This window comes from Dama dama, chromosome 5 (assembly GCF_033118175.1).
Source record: "Dama dama isolate Ldn47 chromosome 5, ASM3311817v1, whole genome shotgun sequence".
Taxonomy (NCBI): domain Eukaryota; kingdom Metazoa; phylum Chordata; class Mammalia; order Artiodactyla; family Cervidae; genus Dama; species Dama dama.
In genome coordinates this window covers 114,021,824-114,047,111 of record NC_083685.1, presented here as the reverse complement: position 1 = coordinate 114,047,111, position 25,288 = coordinate 114,021,824, and the positions used below count along the sequence as shown (strand labels likewise).

The following is a 25,288-nucleotide window of genomic DNA, read 5'->3' as shown; positions in this document are numbered from 1 at the left end:
CCAGCAGAAGAAACTGACACCACTAACCTCAGTTTACTAGATTAAGTCCTGATATTGGTGGAATAAAAATTTATTATGGACTTTCTGAGGAGGAGATTAAATGAGGAGGTCTAGAAGACTTGAAGTGACCCTTAGGCTAGATCCTAAAGGATAAAAAATTTTCCTAAGTAGGAAATTGTGGAAAGACCATATAAAGTATAGGAAAATCAATGAGCAGAGATTCAAATTTATTAAATCTCTCAGTTAATAGTTTTTCTAAGTGCCAGGGTTGTAAGAACAAAGTCTTTATTTAATTTGAGGTGACAGATAATGAACAAGTTAACAAATAAGTGTTTGAGGTAGTATTGAGTGCTCTAAAGGAAAAAAGGCAGAGAGGATGAAGGATTTTATTTAAGTTTTTTTAACTTTAAAAAGTTTACAAAAGATTTATTTAAGAATCTCAAGCAAACTTTATTCTCTAGGACATGGAATGTTTTTTGGGGTGTTTTCTTCAAAAAGACAATGTATTCCTTTGGTTCACAAAATAAGACTATAAAAGGATATATAATAAAAGTATTAATTCTATCCCATCCCTCTTTGTCTCCTCCTCCACTTGTATTCGTTAGAAAGAAAGGTATCCTTGTGTTTCCTTATAGAAATATAAGCAAAAAACACAGATTGATATTTTTTCTCTTTATAGAAAAGATGTATACATATATACACATATACATTGCTGTTTTCACTGTTTGAATGTCTTGAATATCTTTTCTCATGTTTTACAGCCACGTGGTATTCTGTTGTGTAAATAGGCCATGGTGCATTTAACCATTCCCTTGACAGTGGACACTGAGTTACATAGAAACAGTGTTCTACTTGGATCATTCCCAAAAGTGAAGTTACTGGGTCAAAGGATACAGATTCATGTATAATTTTGTAGGTATTAGCAAATTGCCCTCCCATCAGCAGTATTTGAAAAGGTCTGTTTTCCATAACCTCTCCCACTTCAGGATTTTTGCCAGTGTGATAGAATTGTATCTCAGCTTCTGCTGCTAAGTCACTTCAGTCGTGTCTGACTCTGTGCGACCCCACAGACGGCAGCCCACCAGGCTCCCCCGTCCCTGGGATTCTCCAGGCAAGAACACTGGAGTGGGTTGCCATTTCCTTCTCCAATGCATGAAAGTGAAAAGTGAAAGTGAAGTCGCTCAGTCATGTCCAACTCTCAGTGACCCATGGGCTGCAGCCCACCAGGCTCCTCCATTCATGGGATTTTCCAGGCAAGAGTACTGGAGTGGGTTGCCATTGCCTTCTCCATTGTTTCTCAGAGTAGTTTATTATTGAGATGTAATTTATATACCCGAAAATTTGTTCTTTTACAGTATACAAGTTGGGGGTTTTAGTATATTCACAGGGTTGTGTGACCACCTCCATTGTCTTAATTCCATTTTCATTATCCCCAAAAGATAGCCTATACCATTAACAGTCACAATCCATTTCCTGTAGGCCCTGAAGTGAAGCTCAGTTGTGTCCGACTCTTTGCAACCCCATGAACTATACAGTCCGTGGAATTCTCTAGGCCAGGATACTGGAGTGGGTAGCCTTTCCCTTCTCCAGGGGATCTTCCCAACCCAGGGATTGAACCCAGGTCTCCTGCGTTGCAGCCAGATTCTTTACCAGCTGAGCCAGAAGGGAAGTCCATAGGTGTCAGGGAATGTTTGACGTGAGGATTCCTACGTGCTGTCTCTCAGGAGTCCTTTGTCCCTCTTCAAGCGGAACAGCACGCTGCTCCCAGGGACTGAGGTCATTGTGTGAGGCAAGCATGAGTCTCCTTTAGTAAACATTCTCCTTAGGACAAAAACAGCTTAATCTCCTTCCCCTTACTTGAGATATAGATTGTCTCCTGACCTTGTGACTAACGTTACCCCTTGTTCCCTTGGTAACGGTTGCTGTACATTTGGTTTTCTGATCTCTATCATTCCCGAAAGAAGTTTCTTGTACTGCAGCCTATATATACTCATAGAAAAATCATTAAAGCACCTTTGCTCCACCAGAGCTTAGGTCCCCGGGTCTTTTTTGTCTCTCTCTCTCTCTTTCTCTCTTTCACTTTCTTATCGTCAACTCCGTACCACAAGGTTCCGGTCCATTAAAGGACCCCAACAAATGGCGCCCGAACAGGGACACTGGTATACGTAGAATATCGGGCGGAATGACTCAGGGACCTATTGAGGTCGGTAAGTACTAAGGCATGAGTTAAACGGCTGGCCAGCCCCATTATTTTTCTACTTTACTTCACCATTTGTTTAAATTTCAGGGACTTCTGGCTTCACGGCAATGAATAGAGGCTTGCCTTCAAACAGTAGTTAAACATAATCCTTAGTTTCCTGATAAATGCAGTTCTAATTTAGAAATTTGGCTCCAAGTCAAAAAAAATGTTAAATGAGCAGCCAAACAAAGAAAAAATATTCCAATTGATCTCTAGCCCCTATGGGCTCTTATTAAAGCTGTAATTCTGCCATTTCAAGGTACATTCTAGCCCTTCCAATATTCAGCAACAGATAAAACACTTATTACATAAATATAAATTAAATGATTAAACTTTACAAAAGGCCCAATTAAAACAATACAAAATATCTCAAAATTTTCTTACTAGCCCTGCCCCGGCTGCTCCAAATGCTTCTCCTCTGCCAACAGTCGCAACTCCAAAAGTCTCTCATTTATTGAAAGCTAATAAAAAGTTATGCTAATTTTTAAACTAGATTAAAAGCTGCTATTTCCCATACTATAATCGGAAAAAAAACCAAAGAACAGCTAGAAAAATTACTTGCTTATGAAAATACAAATCAGAGATGTCAAAGAGCTATAGCTGCAATTTGTGAGACTAGGACTATTATTGATTATTTAAAAGCTTATTGCAATCTAGGATCAAAAACTCAAAAGATGCAAATACTGATTGAGGCAATGGCTACTACCTTTAAAAAGAAAAATAAAGGATGCTTTAATTGTAAAAATAAAAATCATTTAAAAAGGGACTGCCCTAAAAAGGCTAATAAAATACCAAAAAATTTGCCCTCGCTGCCGTAAAAAAATACACTGGGCCAAAAGTTGTAAATTTAAATTCGATATTGATGAAAAACCTAGTCCAAAAAACTCCAAACAAGAACAAATTCTATCTTTTCCCTCAAACCCTCAACATCCGGCAGTACTGCCGTCTATATACCAGCCCTAAATGATTTTTTTCCTTTACCTTCAAAACATTCCCTACTAGAGTGCCTACTGGACCTTTTAGACCCCTGCCCCCACAAACTTTTGGTCTTTTGCTTGGCCGATCTAGTCTGACTTCTAAAAAAATTACTGTTCACCCTGGAATAATTGATTCAGATTATAAAAGAGAGATTCAAATTCTGATGTCATCTCAGATTCTATGACAATTCAAAAAGGGGGACAAAATTGCTCAATTACTTCTTTTACCTTACATTTCTATTAATTCCTCTAATAATGTACAGACAGATGGGTTTAAAAGTACAAATCAAAAACAGTCTTTATAGACATCATTAGTATCTGAGTATGCCCGACCAAATATAAATATCAAAATTAATAGTAAAAGATTTTCTGGTCTCCTCGACACTAGATCTGAAATTACTATTATTTCCAAACATTTATGGCCCAAATCCTGGCCTGTACAAAAGGTCTCCTGCCAAATTACAAAAATTTCTCAAACTAAAGTACAAGAAGTTTATCAAAGTGTTCAAATATACTCATGTGAGAGACCAAAAGGCCAACCTGCAACATTAAAACCTTATGTGATAAATGTACCCTTTAATCTAATAGAAAGGGACTTACTTATACAATGGCAAACTCAGATATGCATTCCACATTTTTCCTAGGGGCCACTGCTCATTTAACAAACAAAACAATTATTAAAATAACTAAAAAAAATTATGAGCCTATTTAGACAAAGCAATGGCCCCTTACGAAAGAAAAATTACAAGCTACTAAAAAACTTATAAACACACAATTAAAATTGAAACATATTAAAAAATCTTGCTCTTTTTTGCAACCAGAGATCCCATCACCTATTACTATTCCTCAAAATTGGCACATTATTATTACTGATTCACAAGATTGCTTTTTAAATATACCTTTACACCCTTTAGACCGGGAGAGATTCACTTTCTCTCTCCCTTATCCTAATCATATCGGGCCTCATAAAAGATTTCAATAGACTGTGTTACCTCAAGGTATGCTTAAAAGTCCTGCTGCTGCTGCTGCTACGTCACTTCGGTCACGTCCTACTCCATGCGACCCCATGGATGGCAGCCCGCCAGGCTCCCCGTCCCTGGGATTCTCCAGACAAGAGTACTGAAATAGGGTGCCATTGCCGTCTCCATAACAGTCCTAGTATTTGTCAGAATTTTGTAGCCAAGGCTTTACTTCCTATGTGACAACAATTCCCTCATGCATATATCATTAATAATATACTATAGCTACAAAAAAAAATGATATTTTTGACACTAAATGGCTATTATATTCTTTAGACTCTGGAAAAAACTGATAAAAATAAAATATTTTTTTAAAACTGCAAAACCGGTTCTTCTTACACGTGCAGTTAAAAAAAGGCTAACTTGTTAAAAAAAATTTTTTTGAGCTCCAGTTCTGCCTAGAAAACAAAAATAGGCCTAAGAAAAAACCTTAAGTTAACTCTTATCATGTCCTTGGGATACACAGCCCACTCTATCTAGGACTCCAGCCATTAACAAATTGGTGGAGCTCAAAATAAATAAAACAAAAAGATATTTTAAATTTCAAACGGAAAACTATGCCTATGTATCTAAAATTATCTATGTCTCAATGTATGTCTTTGTTTTTAGATAGTGTGGAGTTAATGAGCTCTATTTAGATTCAGCTTTACATAAACTAAAGGGTATTCAATGTTGGGTATAATGTTTATTTAAATGTAAATATGATTTAAATATAATTATTTGTTAATCTAATTGGGACATGTCTTGAGTCATCAACATTATATAATACTTTTATTATGCCTTGGTTTAAGGTAAACTAAGTTTGTCAACAAAAGGGTAACTCTTTATATATATATATATATATATATATATATATATATATATATATATATATACACACACACACACAAACATATAAATGAGATAAAAACTTTTAGATAAGCTCTATTAAAAATAATCATATTTTTGATAAAATGATCTATTATCTATAATCTGGAGCCATCTCTTGGGATTAGAGTGACTTAAGTTTCTAGAGTTGTGCTAAACTAAGTAATAAAAGTTTGTTAAATGGCTGGGTCATTTCCAAATAAAGTAAGATTTTAAAGCGTTAATTGTTAAACATTGGCTTACTCTTAAAAGAGATTTTTCTTGCAAAAGAGCTAAAGAGATTTTGAGCTGTTAATAAATATAAATATATATTTATATATAAATGGATATATATATAATATAATATGATTTAAAAAATATGTTCAACGGTCTATAAAATGCTAACATACAAGACATTTCATGGTTGCTATAAAAAAGTAAAATATATGCTTTTAATAGAAAGATATAAAAAATGGCAAATAAAATGATAAATACAAAAATATTTTTTTAATTGTTAAAACATTTATTATAAAATAAAGTGGTACTTTACTAGACTAGTTTTTCATTGTCGTTCTAGCTACAGCAAATGTTCTTTCTCCAAATTAAACCAAATTAAAAACAAGAAAAAAATTCTAAAAAAACAATATTTAATAAAATTAACTTTGGTCAACAGATACATTCAGACTGCAAATATATTAAAAAATGCAGTTAAAATGCTTGGGTAGATCACAATAAAAACCACAAAGTATAATATGTTTATTTAAAATAAACATTGGATTTGTTTATTATGCTATCATACTTTGTTTTGGCCTTTTAACTTTTAAAGATATTTAGTGCTAAAATTTTAAAAAGGCTTATGACAAATGAAAAAAAATTTTATGGCAAATTGATATAACTCATTGTCCTAAAGTTTCTTCTTCTTCCTTCTTACATGTCTCGATCAATACAAATTCTTCTTTTCTAGGGGCAACACCTCTCTAAGGTAAGACTACACAACATGTTATAACTCACCAATCAACTTACTTCACAATAATAAAAACACCTAATTCTATAAAAACAGACAATGACTCTGCCTATATTTCTAAGCAGCTCAAACAATTTTTACATTCATTCTCTATTAAACAGATTGCAGACATTCCTTATAGTCCACAAACACAAGACATAATTGGACAAACACATTACACACTGTAACTACAAATAAAAAATTAAATAAAAAAAAATACACAGAAACACTTTCGTCTTCCTTGTCCAGAACAAACTTTGCTAAATTCTGGTGTAGTATAGTCTTTAAGCCTATAACTATTGTTGGTGTGACTATTTCTGTTCCCAATGTGTAAGATTCTTAAAACAGGGCAAAAAAAAAAAAAAAAAAGACAGCATTTCCCAAATAGATTATTTGTTCCTAAAAATATCAAAAATATAAAATGTTTGCCTTCTTTTCAGGTCTGTCTTAAAAGTGTAATCATCCTCTTTAACACACTGAACAGTGAGATTCAACAGTTGCTAAGCTGCATTTCTTTTTCAAAAACAAGGTCAAATATATTTGGATGTGAGCAACATTTCATTTGTCAAGTTGTTCTACATCACCTTTTCAATAATTTCACTTAGAAAAAAATATTTAAATGGTTACTCCTAATGCTTTGCCCCAAATAACACAAACCACAGCCAAATACCAGTCTCAAACAGATTTCTAAATGATTTTTTTTCTTTTAGACTAAAATATTTCCTAAAAATGTTTTAATCGTTATCGCTTTCCTCTCTTTTTATAACTGTTGTTAATATAGTCTTATTTGTTTTAAAGTTTTTAAACTTACCACAAAGAGATGTTTTGACAAAAGCAAAAAACAAACAAACAAAAAAAAAAGTTTTAAAACATTATAGGACACTTCCTTTCCTTTGCCCATTTGATATCAAGACGGGTTAACTAATCAATAAAAATCTAAAAAACTAATCTTACAAGAAAAGGATATGCTTCTATTTCTCCAGATAGATCCAACAAGCTCACATGACTTCCTCTTCAAAAGATTCAACCTAAGGGGGCCCCCAGCATTCAGACTAGAGATAAAGCAGCAAAAAACCCAAAAAAAAAAAAATTCCAATATAAGCCATGGCAACATTAAAAATTTCCAAAAAACGCCACACTCGACGTCATCAACCTTATGATCTCACTACTTAGAGACAGATAAAAACCCTTACTAATTAAACTAAAAACCTGATTTCTCAACAAAAAATGCCTCAAAATCCTAAAAATATTTTTCTTCGCTATGCTTGCTTTGCTTGCTTTTGCTTCCCCCGCTCAGGCTGACTTGATTGATCACACTTACTGGGCTTATATACCTAACCCCCCTTTTTTATTGTAGGTTATAAAATGGACAGATATAAAACCAATCATATCCACTAATGAGTCAACACATATGCCTCCTCCTTAAAACTTAGAGGGGCCCTCTCATCCTAAAAAAAAAAAAAAACTAATTAATATCGTTCTAGGTTATAAAGTCCTTCCTTTATGTATGGGCCCAGCAAAATTATATATAAACTTTAGTCAACAAACTTGGGCTTTCATCCTGCCTCCAAAAAAAAATTTTCAAACACTACTTAAATTATTTACTGCCCTTTCTTTGTCAGTAAACCATGTTTAAAATTAAAAAAAAAAACAAAAAACAACATGCCAAAGGTTTACTAATAAAAACTTTAAATATATTCCTATTCACTGAGACAAATGTCAGGCCAAACCAAAAAAATTAATGTTTATAGCTAATCATACAATTATCAATTGGGGACCCCATAGTATGTGGTTATTAAACTGCTCAGATGATATTAACAATACTATGTATGATTATATTACTCAAGTAACATAAAAGGTTACTAATACTACAATAAAACATTACCATGACAGGACTTCTTGGCTAGCTTAATGATAAAATGGCCCCCGCCTCGTCCTAAAATCACCCTTGATAAACAGATTGGGCCTAAACAATGGGACATCTAAAAACTTGCTACATTCACCAAAGAACTTGAGACTTAGACCAGACATTCCACGGGGACCAATCATAGCTATAGCAATTATTTCTTTCACTATAATCAATCATATTTTATACAAGCCTATGTTCCACTTCCTTTTGTTGTAGCTATAAAAAATTTACAATTCAATAAGACAATACGTTTTATAACTTACATAAATTGCAGATTATATGCTTGTCTTAACTCCTCTATTTCCTTAAGATATGATTCTCTTTTAATTCTTTAATCTCGACTTAGTCTATGGTTACCAATAAATCTCCAACGGCCCTGGAAAAAAGGTCCCATGGCTAGACTTGCTTCCCGGTTGCTTACTAAATTGCTCTAACAATGTAAACGATTCATTGGATGGCTGATTTTTGGCATTATAAGATTAATAACTATTTGCACCATTGCTGTCATCACTAGTGTTACTTTACAAACCTCAATTCAAACACATAATTTTATCCAAAATTAGACTAAAAATGCTCATACTATGTGGGCCACTCAGTCTCAAATAGATAAAGATATTCAAAAAGTAATACAAAAACTAAAAACAACCATCAAATGGGTTAAAAATCAATTAACAGATGTACAAAAACAGGTGATGCTAAAATGTGACTAAAATTCTACTCAATTTTGTGTTACTCCTGTTCATTTTAATAACAGTGCCTACAACTAAAAACAAATCAAGTTTCATTTACAAAACATACATGATAATGCCTCTCTAAATGTACAATTATTACAAAAAAAAATATATAAAACCTTTTTTAATAATCTGCCCTCTTCCACTAGTATGAAAACTTTAGCTATACAATTGGCTAATCAATTATCTGGGCTAAACCCACATAGATGGTTTCAAAGCCTTACTCATAGCATTGGGTCTAAAACTATAATTTTGGTGATTGTCTTAACAATTATATTTGTTGTCTACTGTTGCCTTCATGCAAAGATTGTCAAAACTAAACAAACTCTGATGGTCAAAACTCTTCTTACAAATATTATAAATAAATAAGGGAGAATTGTCAGGGAATGTTTGACGTGAGGATTCCTACGTGCTGTCTCTCAGGAGTCCTTTGTCCCTCTTCAAGCGGAACAGCACGCTGCTCCCAGGGACTGAGGTCATTGTGTGAGGCAAGCATGAGTCTCCTTTAGTAAACATTCTCCTTAGGACAAAAACAGCTTAATCTCCTTCCCCTTACTTGAGATATAGATTGTCTCCTGACCTTGTGACTAACGTTACCCCTTATTCCCTTGGTAATGGTTGCTGTACATTTGGTTTTCTGATCTCTATCATTCCCGAAAGAAGTTTCTTGTACTGCAGCCTATATATACTCATAGAAAAATCATTAAAGCACCTTTGCTCCACCAGAGCTTAGGTCCCCGGGTCTTTTTTGTCTCTCTCTCTCTCTTTCTCTTTCTCTCTTTTACTTTCTTATCGTCACCTCCGTACCACAAGGTTCCGGTCCATTAAAGGACCCCAACACATAGGCCCTAACCACTAACTAACCTGTCTCTGTGTTTTGCTTATTCTGGACAGTTCATATAGAGTCATACAATTGGTGGCTTTTGTGTCAGACTTCTTTCACTTAGCATTATGTTTTCAAGGTTCATCCATGTTGTGCCTTTTTTAAGGGGAATTTGTGTTTTTCTTTCTGTGTAATGTCTGTTTTGAACTCTTCGTATACTACAGATTAGCTGTTTGCGTATAAAAGAATTACTGAAACCTCTTTCTCCAGTTCATTGTTTTCCAGTATTGTTTAAATTGTTTTTCCTTTTATCCGTGGAGACACTTTTTCTTTTTTTGCACTCAGATTCATCTTTTCTTCCCATGTCCAGAGTTATAACAGATATCAACTATGTTTTATTCTAATACTTTAAAAAATCCATCTTAGCCCCACTGATTTGAGGGACCACTTTCATTAGTGGCTTTTCAGCAAAGGAGTAACACATCCATTTTAGAGAATTCTAGTGGAGATGCAGGAAAAAGGCTAAAGAAGGGGGAGAGTGGGTATTCATTTATATCCTTTCAAGATTTCTTTTTTTTCTTTTTTTTAACTTTTTTCTTCTAGGGTTTTGTAATTTTATTGTTTATTGCATAAATTTTATTTGTTTTCACAGTATTGTGATAATATTGTCCTGAGTCCTATATTTCCAGTTAATATATCAGGGACATTTTTATTGAACAGATATTTATTGAGAGGGACTTCCCCAGTGGCACAGTGGTAAAGAATCTGCCTGCCAGTGCAGGAGACTTAAGAGACATGAATTCAATCCCTGGGTAACCCTGGGTCAGGAAGATCCCCTGGAGTAGGAAATGGCAACCCACTTCAGTATTCTTATCTGGAAAATTCCATGGATAGAGGAGCCTGGCGGGCTACAGTCCATGGGGTCACAGAGTCGGACACAACTTAGCAAACACGCCTTAGTGACTGAGCACAGTTTATTGAAAACCTACTACCTTTTGTCAGGCTGTGGGGTTTTAGGTATTGGGGATAAAAGAACAAAAGCCTGCCTTCAGGGAGTTTACCTTCTATAAACAAATTGTAAAATAAAAATTATGTGAGGGGTAAGTGCTATAAAGAAAAATTAAAGGGCTGGAGAATGAGAGATGTTATTTTAGAGGAAAGTGGCCTGAGCAAAGTCATTAGGGAGATGACTTTTGAGCTGACTTGAATAAAGTGAGCGTGTGTTCTGCTAATATCTATGAAATTAAATATTTCAAAGCAGTGAAAATAACAAGTACAGTAATCTTGAGGCAAAAGTATGGCATGACTGGTGTGAACAGGGGATTGTGAAGATGTAGGTTTTCCTTATTCAGAGTGAGCAAGAGGGAGACGGAAGGTGAAGAGACCAGAAGTGTCCCAGCAGCTGTGTGATAAAGGATGCCATCCATAGACTGTGGTAAAGATTTGGGGTTTTGTTCTGAGAGAATTTTGAGCAGAAGAGAGACATGATCTGACTTGTTTTTGTAAAAGGTTTACTCTGGTTGATTTTTGGAGAAGAGACTCGGAGGGTTAAGAGGATAAGCTAGGGAACCAATTAGAAGACTCTTACTTTTATAGTAATCTTGGCTAGAGATGAAGGTGACTTGGATCAGTGTGATAGCAGTGGAGATTGAAAGAAGTGGCTGGACTATGGATATATATTTTGAAGATAGAACTGACAAGATTTGCTGATAACTTGACTATGGAGTGAGACAAAGGAGTGAGGTTGTCTTGAAAATTTGGCCTTAAAAACGTCATGAATGACAAAACTACCTACTGAGTTTGGGAAAACTGCAGACAGAATAAGAGTAACTCTTTGGAGGAGGGGAGGATTGGTTTGGGGTATATTAAATTTCAGGTACCATTTAGACTTCCAAGAGAAGATGTGGAGCAGCAGTTGAATTTCAAGTCTGAAATTCCAGGGAGATGTTGGGGCAAATGAGATATCGTTTACAGCTTGAGTTCTGGTGAAGGAATCAACAAAGAGTGCTAAAAAGGATAGGCTAATAAGATAGAACAAAAATCAGGATCTGTATTTAGAAGTTTGGAAAGGAGAAGTGAGACAGAAATAGAAACTGAAAAATAATAGCCAGGAGAGTTGGAGATCAGGCTGGCCAGTGCCTCCCTGCATCCCACTATAGGCAACTGCTGATATGCTTTATGTCATTATAGGTTAGTTTGCATTTTCTAGAAATTTTATAAATGGAATCATAGAGTGTGTCCTTTTTTTTTTGCCTGACTTTGAGATTCATCCATGTTACACATATCAGTAGTTTATTGCTTAGTATTCTATTGTGTGAATATACCACAATTTGTTTATTCATCAACCTGATGATGGACATGTGTGTTGTTTCCAGTTTTTGACTATTACAGATAAAATTGTTGTAAACCTTTATGTTCAAATCCTTTTATAGGCATAGGGTTTTACTTCTTGCCTAGGATCAGACTGGCTGGATCATATAGTTGATATATGTTTGCATGTGTATGCTAAGTCGATTGAGTCATGTCCGACTCTTTGCAACCCTATGGACTACAGCCCACAGGCTCCTCTGTTCATGGATTTCTCCAGGCAAGAATACTGGAGTGGGTTGCCATGCCTTCCTCCAGGGGATTTTCCCCACCCTGGGACTGAACCTGTGTCTGTTACGTCTCTGTTATTGGCAGGCAGTGCTTTACACCAGGCTCCACTGCCGGACTGCTTTGCAGAGTGATCAGTGTTCTAGAGCGCCAGCTTCTCCACGTCCTCACCAACACGCGGTGCAGTCATTCCTACCCAGTCAATGTCTTTTTTTTTTTTTTTTTGGCTTTTCGGAATCTCAGGGATCTCCTCCCATGGTCATTCTTTTTAATTTTAGCCATTATAAACCTTTTTTTTTTAATTATTTTTTGTTTTCTGTTTGTCCACTCTGGTTATGTGTTTTCTTTTTTCCATTTCCTATAGTTACGTGAACATTCTTTAGAATTCCGGTTTGACTTATTTGCAGTATTTCTGAGCACATCTGAGCAGATGTATATCTCCCCTTTAATAACTCTAACCACTCCTGGACTGAGTTCACCTTCTGTAGTCCCTATTCTCAATGCCCAAAGAAGTTACCTTAGTGAACTCATTATTTTTCTCTTCCAACTGCCAAGAAACCTTGAACTTCTTTGGGGGCTTTTTATTTTGTTGTTTTTGGGGGGTTTGTTTTGTTAACTTGCAGTTCATTCTGTGTATAAGATCTTAAACTCTGAAATTTCCCCCTTGATCTTTGTGAGTTTATTATTTAGTCTAATTCTGATCCTGACGATTGGGATAAGGTGCCCTCGTCTGTGTTCACATGGGACCTGTACCTTGTTCCAACTCATCTGTAATGTAATTCTTAACTAGTGGTTAAAAGCCCAGAATCTGGAGTAAGACTGATTTCAGATTCTAGCTTCACTAGATCACAACTGGGTGATCTTGGGGAAATTTTAAAACCTTTCTGGGCCTCATTTCTTCATTGTTAGGTAGATCTGATCATATAATCTATCTCCAGAGATAATCCAAATAATGAGGCTTTTACATTTGATCTCCAGAGATGCTTTTAGTTTACAGAAAAAGGCAGTAAACTTTGACTTGATCCTGTTTAGGATATAGCTGATAGGAAACTCTTCAAATATAAATAATTTGGGAGAGGATTACATAATTTATTACCATGTTGATACCAAGTAATATTTAAAATTCTCTTTTCTAGTGTAAGACAAGGTAGATTTGAAAGTTTATTTGGAAAACAGACTAAAAATAGCACGTTTGATTTCTGTCCAGTACATTTTATGTAAGCAAACATGATTTTCTTCAGTATGTGTTGTGTTGTGGGGTGGGGATAGAGTCAACAGTCCTTTTGAGTTATGGGCTACCAAGAATTTTGCAGATTATTTAAAAAGCTATCCTAGAAAGAATATTTATTTAACGGATTGGTGTGACTATATAAAGTAGTAAATTTTGGAGGAAAACAAACAGGAATTTATAGTAAATGTCAAATGCAGAATACATTCTGCAGATAAATGGGCAAAAGGATAGGAATAGTTCATGAAGAAGGAGGACTATAGGGGGAATGTATCCTATTATATTAAAAGCATACAAATTGAGATGCTTTTGAAATTCCATTTTGCATCTAGCAGGGTAGCATAACAGACAGTGCTGACGGGGTTGAGGTAAAATTGTACTTCATTGCCAGGCAATGTAAATTGCTAGAACATTTTTAGAAACTCAAATGACAGTACAGGGCAAGAACCATGCAGATTTACATTTGTTGTGTCCTAATTCTACTACTACCTAGATTTGTCTATAGATAAATTCAGCCAAAGCATAAGGGATATATTCAAGAAGATATTAAGTGTCAAAATACATATAAACCTGTTGGCTCTCCTAGTTGGCAAAAAGCATTTAGTTTTTCAGCATCCCTCCCCCCATCCCCACCACCACTCATCACATGTTCCCTTGTCACTTTCCATTCATAGATAGAATACAGAAATGATTTTTATTCTTTCATGAGAGCCATTCACAGTTAATTGTACATTCTCACTCCTCACTGTTTAACCGAGTTTGTTTGCTGAAGCAGGGATGTCAAAGAAGACCATGTTCTGCCTGTTGTTGTTCAGTTGTTAAGTTGTGTCCTACTCTTTGTGACCCCATGGACTGTAGCCCCACCGGGCTCCTCTGTCCATGGGATTTCCCAGGCAAGAATACTGGAGTGGGTTACTGTTTCCTTCTCCAGGGGATCTTCCCGGGTCAAGGATTGAACATGCATCTCCTGCATTGGCTTTACTCCTGAGCCACCAGGGAAGCCCTGTTTTTTATCTGTTAGAGCAAAAAAGTGATAATGAGAAAAGGGAGTTTTAGTGGTGCAACAACGCAGTGAGACCACACTTGGCAGTGACACAGTTTTGCTTAGAAATGCCAATTCCAGAACCCACAATTCTACCAATTGACTTTTTTCTCCCCTCTCACTTCCTCCCACTTTCCCTTTCTACCCTTCCCCACAAATTGGAGTGGTGTACTCTGATATTTAAGCCTTTCTCTTAATGCTTACAAGGAGAGGAAAGGGATTTGGAAAGGAAAGAGTATCGAAGGAAAAACCCACTGACAGCTCAGTAAATCCAAAGAGTGGTGATGCTGCCATTCGCTTAGGAAGCCTGTGGTTACTTTAGAAAGAAAACCATCCATCATCCATTTTATGAGATGCTGAAGTTACAGTACTGTACACTTCATTTATACTCAAGGTTTGGGCATAGGCTGCTGTAGTGCTTATAAAACCTTTGGAAAACCAGGCTCTTAAGTGTAGGCCTGCAGCTTAACCAGTATGAAATGTGTGTTTCTAGTTGTGTTTAAATGACTGCTTTATAACTTACAGGTTTTGAAGGATTTGCCATTGATCCCTTCCCCCCAAAGAATTAAGATTATTGTATGAAATACTGAACTGTTGAGAAATTATTTCATAGCAATAATTGTTAAAAAGATATCCATTTGTTTTTGGTACAGATGGAAGTGTAGAGAATGAGTTTTCTTTTTTTTTTTTTTTTTTTTTTTTTGAGAATGAGTTTTCTAACTAACAAATGATTGCACCTTCATGATTTTGGCTTACTGGAACAAATACAATTTCAGGTTTTAAGGGAAATGCTTTCAGTTCAGTTCAGTTCAGTTGCGTCTGACTCTTTGCGACCCCTTGAACCGCAGCACTCCAGGCCTCCCTGTCCATCACCAACTCCCGGAGTTTACTCAAACTCATGCCCATTGAGTCGGTGATGCCATCCAGCCATCTCATCCTCTCTTGTCCCCTTCTCCTCCTGCCCCCAATCCCTCCCAGCATCAGGATCTTTTCCAGTGAGTCAACTCTTCACATCAGGTGGCCAAAATACTGGAGTTTCAGCTTCAGCATCAGTCCTTCCAATGAACACCTAGGACTGATCTCCTTTAGGATGGACTGGTTGGATCTCCTTGCAGTCCAAGGGACTCTCAAGAGTCTTCTCCAACACCACAGTTCAGAAGCATCAATTTTTCGGCACTCAGCTTTCTTCACGGTCCAACTCTCACTAGACATGGCATTTTGGAAAAGTGTGAGTCTAGACTTGTGGATGTGATTCATTATGGAAACCTGGCTTACATCACCATTTATAGATTGCTTATTATTTACTTTTGGCTTTATAACTTGTGTGTAGAGTGAGAGGAGAACTGTTGAGCTCAGTTGGACATCAGTGCTGGAAATGAGAGTTGTGCTTGAAGTCCTGTGGTGTAATACTTGCGTGATTGGATTCTTCTCTATGTAAATCTTGATACTTGCACGTTATGTAGATGCCTCTGAACTTTTTTTCTTCTTAAGTTATTTTGAACATATAATAAATAACTTTGAACACTCAGGGTTTGTTTTACATTTTATTTATTAAATGATAGCAAATAAGGATGATTCGTGACCATGGCTATCCCATAGTTGGCAGAACTTGATAATGAGAAGTAGTTTGTCCTATGTATATACACTTGTAATCACAGTACAGGTGCAGATGTTTTCTTTCTGTGAGCAGTTGAGTCTGTGAATCACCTCCTGTGGATATGGGTGTCCCAGTGACAGGGAGCCAGCTGTTGGGTGTTGTAAATAACCAGCTTGCTCCTAGTTGGCTGCACCAGAGAAGAGGGCAGAAATAGAGCACTCGGGGTGAAGATTTTCGCAATGCCTATAATGACCTGGCTTAAATTTGTTGAGATTTTCTGCTGTGGCTTTTTCCTGTAGATGCCAGAGTTCATCTGTTTCAGATTTTCACAAATGATTCATCTTCCTGTTATATTTTCTTAGACTACGGTGACTAAAGCATCTTCGAGTCACTTTTAGGTATTTTCTCCTACCACGATGTATTGGAGAAGAGAACAGTGATATTCAAGCTCAGTCCTGTTTCCATCTCATGCTGATTGATTCCTCTGGTACATGGAAAACTGTTTCTCCCTGAAAATGGCATTCTGGTGATTTACTCTTTTCTGTGGGAGAAAACTTATGGCCTTCTCTTCTGTTTCTCTTCCAGAGAAAATCTGGAAAAGTTGTAAACAAAGCATCATTTCTCTAAGAAAATTTTGGATAGCAGAAATTCTGGATAACAGGTAAAAAGAATATTTAAATTCTTTGATGATACTGATAATCAACTGTTATCTGCAGAAGTAAACCAAGAGAGGAACGATAGAGGAGAAAAGCTAGGTGTACCTTGTGTCAGAGGTTGAATTAGGGACTTTACATATATTATCTTGTTTAGATGGTTTTTACCAAGATTCTGAACATAGATCTAAGAATCTCAGAATAAAACTATCATTTGAAATGATGTTTTAAGTAGATTTACCTATTGATTGGATTTTCTGTCTGCAGGCATTTTTTAACATCAATCATAAATAAAATACAGAAGGATAATACAGAATGCTAGAATTCTACTGCTCTGTGATGCACCCTAGCTAAGGCTTCTCAGTTTCTGTCTTTTATTTTAGTTCTTGGTCTTTGCCAGTTATTAATATTTGCAGCTATACCATCTCCTTAATTCTTTTTAATACTTTGTTACCAGATCCAGCATTTAAGTTTGCTAATCAGGTACCTCTTCACAATGGAGTCCAGCCCAGGCGTCCCCATCATGTTCTCAGTGGCAGTCTTACTGTGGCTGAATAGGTGTACCTTTGTACTCTTCCCTCTATCTCACAAAATTCAGAAAGTCTAAGAAATAACACTATATGTAAAACATCCAGTATACTTTAAAAATTGTATCTCAAATGACAGCTACAATTTTACCTTTTAAACTAGAGAAGACATGAAAAGAAATCAGACTTCCTTAAGACCCTGTCAGCATAAACTGGTGCTCATAGACTGAGGTGAAAGGCCTTTCCTGATGGTGGTGTGGCGGGTGAGGTGCTGTTTATTCTGTCATTCTGGTACGAGCCTTGAAGTTAGATTTCAAGTATCTAGAGAAGTAGTTTCTAAAGATATCATCAATTTTAAAAAAAGTAAGATTTTAATATTTGCTGATCTTCCTTTGGTATTTCTCATTTTTGTCAGGGCGGACCAATTTAGTCACCATGAGTTGGAGCTTCCTCACCCGCCTGCTAGAGGAGATCCACAACCACTCCACGTTTGTAGGGAAGATCTGGCTCACGGTCCTGATCGTCTTCCGGATCGTCCTTACAGCCGTGGGAGGGGAGTCCATCTATTACGACGAGCAGAGCAAGTTTGTGTGCAACACGGAGCAGCCTGGCTGCGAGAACGTCTGCTATGACGCCTTTGCACCCCTCTCTCACGTGCGCTTCTGGGTGTTCCAGATCATCCTGGTGGCCACCCCCTCCGTCATGTACCTGGGCTACGCCATTCATAAGATTGCCAAGATGGAGCACGGTGACCCGGACAAGAAGGCCGCTCGCAGCAAGCCCTACGCAATGCGCTGGAAACAGCACCGGGCTCTGGAAGAAACAGAAGAGGACCATGAAGAGGATCCCATGATGTATCCAGAAATGGAATTAGAAAGTGAGAAAGAAAATAAAGATCAGAACCAATCTAAACCTAAGCATGATGGCCGGCGGCGGATTCGGGAGGACGGGCTCATGAAGATCTATGTGCTGCAGCTGCTGGCACGGACAGTGTTCGAGGTGGGTTTCCTGGTTGGGCAGTATTTCCTGTATGGCTTCCAAGTCCACCCATTTTATGTATGCAGCAGACTCCCTTGCCCTCATAAGATAGACTGCTTTATTTCTAGACCCACTGAAAAGACCATCTTTCTTCTGATAATGTATGGTGTTACAGGCCTTTGCCTATTGCTTAACATTTGGGAGATGCTTCATTTAGGATTTGGGACAATTCGAGACTCACTCAACAGTAAAAGGAGGGAATTGGAAGATCCGGGTGCTTATAATTATCCTTTCACTTGGAATACACCATCTGCTCCCCCTGGCTATAACATTGCCGTCAAACCAGATCAAATCCAGTACACCGAACTGTCCAACGCTAAGATTGCCTACAAGCAAAACAAGGCCAACATCGCCCAGGAGCAGCAGTACGGCAGCCATGAGGACAACCTCCCACCCGACCTGGAGACTCTGCAGAGGGAAATCAGAATGGCTCAGGAACGCCTGGATCTGGCCATCCAGGCCTACAGTCACCAAAACAACCCCCATGGTTCCCGGGAAAAAAAAGCCAAAGTGGGGTCCAAAGCTGGGTCCAATAAAAGCAGTGCTAGTAGCAAATCGGGGGATGGGAAGACCTCCGTCTGGATTTAATCCTGGCTGGGCTTAAAGCTGTGCTTTCATGGTTCACGGTGAGCAGCGGCTGACTGAGTAATGACTTCCGCTGAGTAAACAGGTGGCTCTGCTTATCTTCAGGGATGCTGTTGGCTCATGATCCAAGCTCAGGGGATTCTGACGGTGGGGCTGGGACAAGGGGGAGAGAACGGGAAACACAGCGTTCCTGGACACGAGCTCCAGCAATAATACAGTTGCAGAACTTTACATTTGTGTCTTCCAGATCTGGAAAAGAACAGATATATTTAAATCATTCTTGTTGAACAGTTTTTGTATGTACAGTATTATGGTACTTTTTTTTTTTTTTTAGTATGAGAACTTTTTTTTGTATTTGTACATTGGACCACTGTAGTTATACTTTTATATTAAAGGGGAAAAAAATCCTTAAGGTAATGCCTATTAGGCTAGTGTTATTACTTTGTTCAGCAAACTCTACCTGGGGTTTAAAGTTTTAATTGATGCTACACACCTAATAAAAAGTGCCTCTCGTGTTACAGGGACGATTTCAGATATGTGAGGAGCCAAACGGGGATGAGTCAGTTCTCAGCCTTGGCGAGGAAGTCCACAGTAGAAGGAGATGGAGATCTCTCTCTGACTTGAGAAATCTTTGAATCTTATTCATATGCCCAGAGTTGTATCTAGTCTTTGAAATACTATTTTTGTTTTCAAGTGATTCACTGCAGGAGTCCTTTAAATACCAAGCCTTGCTTTGATGGTGTGTATATAACGTCAGTTGTTTCAAAAGTCTGATGCACAAAGGTGTCCTCAGCCAATAGCAGTGTGGAGACCGTGGCTAGAACTGTCCTGAGATTCCTCTATCACCAAGCAAAGCCATGCCTAGAAAATAAGCCCTGATGTTTAGTTGTGGGCCTGTTTGATTTGCCTTAAATCTGAATCCAAAAATCTGCCTCTCTCTGGTTTCTTAAGATGCTAGTGATGTTTTTCTTTATATGTTAACAGTAAAAATACGAAAATTCCCTTCTAGGCTAAAAATTAATCAAAGCCACTTATACTGCATGTGGTAGAAGGCCTAAATTCAACTTCCTTACTTCTTATCATTTACCATGGAATTTTTATAATTGACCTACTTCTGCCAAAGTAGGTTTCTGCCTGGAAGACCAGTTCAGACCTGGGATTCTATCTGTAAATAGTCTGAAGGAGAATTTCAGTATTTATTCACTATAGGCATATCTGTTTGTCAGTGACAAGCATTCATGATCCCATAACTTTTGCCGTAGTATTTAACTGCCATTTTCAACCTTCTGTTGGATAACTTTGTTCTCTCTGTCATGTTCACATCATTTGTCTTACAGTTTAAGAGCTTCTGAGTAAGAGCTTGGTAAAGATTTAAAGGAAGGAGTGTTTGCTTCACCAGGGAGCATTTTATTTGGGACATCTCACTCTTCTCTAACAGAAAGTTAATTGCAAGCCACCTGTAACTTTGAAATTCCAAGAGTGTGGGTTTTGTTTTTGCTCTTAATTTTTAAATGTCAGTTCTTTATTATTTAGGAGGGTCTTAGAACAGCATCCTGTATACAGTTCTTTTTTCTTTGTTCTCCATTTCTCCCCCTTCCCCCAAAAAGAAACGCAGTTGAAAATTTAAGCTTATCTTCTAGCCATGCATTTACATTTATTTTGCTTTTTTTAATCTGTAAATTTTACCCAAGAGAAGCTCCTCAGGATCTCTAAACACTTGAGCAAAAGGTCAACTCCAGTGAGACTGAAGGGAAAATTTCAGAAAATGCCTTACATGTGTATGTATCCTGGATAATTACCAGATCTGCACAGTTTCCTTCAAACAAAGTGTTTAATAAAGAATTTCAAGTAATTATTCTAAAACAGGCAAGATTTTCAATATCAAGCTGGCTAAGATAAAGAACTACCAATAATTCTTACGTCAGTAGAACTTCATGCATACTTCTGAATTGAAGGACAGAAAAAAATACACATAGGTTCATGTCCATCTATTCAGAGCCTGAGGGAGAACAGAGTGGCTTTGCCATTGGGAGGGTTGAGAATTCGAACAATAGCGCAGGGACGGAGTCGAGCAGAAATGCCGGGCAGACATTCGGCGCCAGAAGCAGCCACTTAGTTTCAGGCAGGGCCTCCGGTGTTTCATCTTGGCTTGTTCTGATGAGAATGTTATCTTTTGTGGCTGGATAATTCTTTAACTTCCTCAAGTACATAGAAAGATATTCTGGGTCACCTTCACATGTGTTCAAATCTATTTTTATTCTCTCACTAAAGTTCTAATTATGACATAGATTTCCCAAGTCTGACTGCTTCCTTAGTCCATTTCTTTTAGCCTTTGAACATACAAGTTTGCCAAAACCATTCTCACCTAATAACATGTCATGGACCTACATTAAGAAAACAGCCCTTTCAGGATCTGGCTTAACCCACTGAGTGAATAAAAATATTGTTCCAGTTACCGTTCTGGAACTTGCAAGTGTTTGTATAAACAACATTTTTTTTTTCTATCAAAATCACATTCCTTTGAATTGCTGCATAAGACATGCTATGTCTTATGACATGTGCTTCTCTAAATAGTAGCTGAGTACTTAGTCCTTCACATACTATAATCAGGATATGGTCAACAACATGTTTATAGTCCTTAATATACCATCAGATTTATTCAGATGTGTGTCCTTTATAAAGCAAACATGCTTTTTTTTCTTAGTTCAAATTTGAGGGAAGAATTAGATAGCATTTTCCTCTAAAGAAATGTTAATGTTCATTTTGTGGCTTCCTTTTGCTTTCTGCCTTAGTTTTGCTAGCTTCTATATTTGTTCATTTAAAACCACAGGGGTGTTATTTCATTAGAAGTCAATTTTTCTGGGGATTTTCCTTGACTAACATATATAAAATTACTTTTGATAAAGATCAACTTTGTCATCTAAAGTGGTTCTCACAGGTTAGAACTCCCACACACCTGTCTTTAAGAAGGACACCTATGTCTTTAAAAAGAAAATTGTCATCATTAGGTACCTTAACTGTCATTTCTTTGTGGTATGAATCGAAGCAATTCCCTTTATTTTTCCAAGTTCCAGTAGCCACCTACCTCTCAGAAGTGTTATGGAGTAGTTAGAGAAAGCCTCTGGTGAAAAGTATTAAAAGACCAACTGTTGGTCATTATCTGAGCTTGGAGCTTCAAAAAAAATCGTTGAAAGAACTATGTGATATAATAAGATGTCCTTCGGTGCTCTTTATCACAGGAATCAGTTGTTGAAGACACTGAACTTGCTCTAGCAGCTTACTCCGAGAATGGACTTAAACGTTATTCCTATTAGTCATATCTACGGTTTACCCGTTAAGCTTATAAATGTCCAGGCTTTGTGCTTTCCATCTCATTTATGGGACTGTACACTTCTAAAAATAATACCTATAGTTGAGGATAAATTTTTGGCCAGTCAGTGTTTCGTAAAAGGCAAATATGTTATACTTGAACCTACTTCAAGAAATGCCTTTTTATAAAGGAAAAGTCTTTCCTGACTGTGAAGTAAGTACCTGAAGTCAGAGATACACAGTTGCTGGTCATTTTGCTTGGAAGTTTCCAGATATTGATTTTATCTTCATAAAATCATGTAATTTCATGAAGAGTCTTACCACCTGAAGATAATAAAGCCCCTGCACTTATACAGTGCTGAGTTTGGAAATAAAATTTCAACTCACCTATGTATCATAAATCTGTAATAATTCACAGTCAACATCAAATGTTAGAATCATTAGGTTGACTTGCATACTTGTCACTCATTCTGGCCATATATCATGGAGAGTTTAAAAGATTTTATTTGTTGTCTCTAATGCAGTTGTGTTGTTTTTGTTGTTTTTAATAATGGTGTTGAGTTTGGTTCATGCACATTTCATGTTAAGAATCATACTTTTAAAAGAAGCAATCTGTGTATTCCAAAATGCAGGAGTGCAAACAAAAGAAAGCCCTACCCCTGTACAAAGTCTCTACAGAAATGAAAGAAGTAAGAGATCTGCATTTCAGGCTTGGCTTGTTGAACCAGCAGAGACTTTGGCTATAATATGCTTCCAAGACCGGAAGTGTTTTTCTTCATTATACTCTCAATTGTGTTCTCTTCAAGAAATCTCTTACAGAAGTCTCTACCTCAGGCACTGTTAGATATGATTAGCATATTGATACTGAAAAACTTAGCTAGGACTTCAGACTTTTAAAGGTAATTTAAATGTAAAATTCAACTGTTAACTAGCAATTTAACGTCATGTAATGTGCAGTTTGGATACTGTATGAACAACTAAGGAGTTACCCATTCTAGTGCCAAAGATTACTGGTTGCTAATTTCATTCTGTACAGTTAATGTAAAACTTTACACAGTGGGGACAGACTCCTCTCAGGGCCTTGTCTCTAGGAAGATTTTTGTCAGTTCTGAATGTTTCTGTCATTTCCAAATACAGTTTAGAAGATTCATTTGTGGTCTGTGCATCTTTTTCCAAGCTTAAAAACTCAACTGCCAGGAAGTGTCATATTGAGGATTTTTACCTCATCCTTTGTATAACATAGTGCCCAAGAGCTTAATGGTTCACACAGGAAACCTGATATGAAAATCTCTTCCAGTACATTCACCTGCAAGTTGATCTCAGTGGGAATACAGGAGCAGGAAATTTTCAAAGTAGAGGCTTGGGCTCAAAAGTTACCCCCTGATTTTTCATAGCTGTGTTAGAATTTCTCTGGGATTGCTGTGGCTGAAAGGGTTTGGCATGTTTGTGGCATCTCCATCTGGGGAGGGTAGGTGACCTTGAGAGGGTGGGGGTGAGGTCTAAGCACAGCCCCTGGGAACACACCCCATCTCTGGCTGCCCTTGGTTCTGGACTCCTGGAGAAGAGGAGTGCCTTCCGAGAGCGCTGCTTACAGATGTAGACCAGTCTTGGTGTGACTCATCCACTCTTTGAGAAGAGAATGGTGTGGGGGAGGGCTGAAGAGAGGGTAGCCTTTACTGCAACAATGCCCTCTGTTCCCCCAGACACAGAATCGCTGACAGACTGACAGAACAGGTCATGCATTGAGCGCACCCTCAGCAGCACAGATTGTAAACTGGTCAGCCAGCCATATTTGGTAATAAACGTGTGAGCCATTTGAAAACTGTTAGAGCCGCTAGTTTGGAGAGAGGTTTCTTCGGCAGATTTGCCATCAGAATAGAGACTACTAGTACCTGGAAACAGTGTTGCATCCAAGTTAAAATTTGTGGGTTTTTTGCCATGTAGAGTTTAAAACAGTTTTCTAAGATTTTGAGGGCTTATACCAATTTTAACATGTAATGCTTTTAGGGTTGGAAGCATTACCCAGGAGCGCAGAGCATACAGAGGTCGAGGCAGAACTGAGAACAGACTTGGGTCTGCACACTGATTGCCTAGTGGCTCGATCCAGCGTCCTTTGGTCTTTTCCTGGAGAAGTGCAAAAGCCACTGTTTGTGGGGCTGTCATGGTGGCTGGGGGTGGACCCTGCTTGGTGGACCTCGCTGTGTTCACAGCATTTTTTCCTAAATGTGACCATTGGACCACCTATGAAGAAGTAACAAGGAATGCCCATTCAGATGCTGGTTCCTTGGACCCATCTCAGGCTCAAATAGTCAGAATTAAAAAGTTTTCCAGGTGATTTTTTTTTTTAAGAATCTTTTATTAAGGTATAATTTACACGATGTAAAATTCATCCTTTGAGCGTGTAGTTACAGATTCATGCATTGAGTAGCTACCACTGGAAGATACAGAAGTTATATTTTCCAAAATTCTCTATAGGTTATTCTTATATTAAGAATATTAAGGTGTGAGAACCACTTATCTTAGGAAAACAATATAAACATGAAGTGTGGGCCAGAATGAAAGGGAGAAGGGGTTTGTTTTGAGTGATCACTGTTCAAGGAGGTTTATTTTTATTTTTTTTAATATTTTTATTATGTTCAAGGAGGTTTAAACCAGACAGGTCATGCATTGAGCGCACCCTCACACAAGATGAATGTCATCTTGTGTCATCTCAGAACTATGGCTGTCTGGAGTGGAGGACTGGAGATGATTCAGAGACTGGAATCAGCTGAATAATCCATAAGTGATTTGGGAGAGGGGCATGGGCTACCAGGAAGAATGCTGTCTCCAACTAGATGTTTAAGCATGTTTTCTAAATTTTTATTGGAGTGTAGTTGACTTACAATGTCTTGTTTCTGCTGTAGAGCAAAGTGAATCAGTTATATGTATATGTGTGTGTGTGTGTGTGTATACACACATACTCTTTTTTTTTTTTTTTTTAAATTCTTTTCCCATTATAGGTCATTATAGAGAACTGAGAGGGCTTCTCAGGTGGCTGAGTGGTAAAGAATCCACTTACCAATGCAGGTGACATGAGTTTGATTCCTCGGTCAGGAAGATCCCCTGCAGAGGGAAACAGCAACCCACCCCAGTATTCTTGGCTGGGAGATCCCATAGACAGAGGAGCC

The 25,288-nt window shown here is 37.4% G+C and overlaps 1 protein-coding gene across 6 annotated transcripts in view; it reads left to right on the top strand.

The window, feature by feature from the left end:
* The window catches only part of GJC1 (gap junction protein gamma 1), a 39,826-nt gene extending 16,555 nt beyond the window's left edge, over positions 1-23,271 (top strand). For 5 of the 6 annotated variants that reach the window (XM_061144233.1, XM_061144230.1, XM_061144234.1 and 2 more), the window contains exons 2-3: positions 16,595-16,670; positions 17,605-23,271. In XM_061144233.1, coding sequence (XP_061000216.1) covers positions 17,625-18,815 — 1,191 coding nt within the window. In that variant the 5' untranslated portion in view covers positions 16,595-16,670; positions 17,605-17,624 and the 3' untranslated portion in view covers positions 18,816-23,271. Of the gene's footprint in view, positions 1-16,132; positions 16,497-16,594; positions 16,671-17,604 lie in introns of those variants that run through there. The other variant, XM_061144236.1, reaches the window with a different exon arrangement.
* Positions 23,272-25,288: the final 2,017 nt, after the last annotated feature.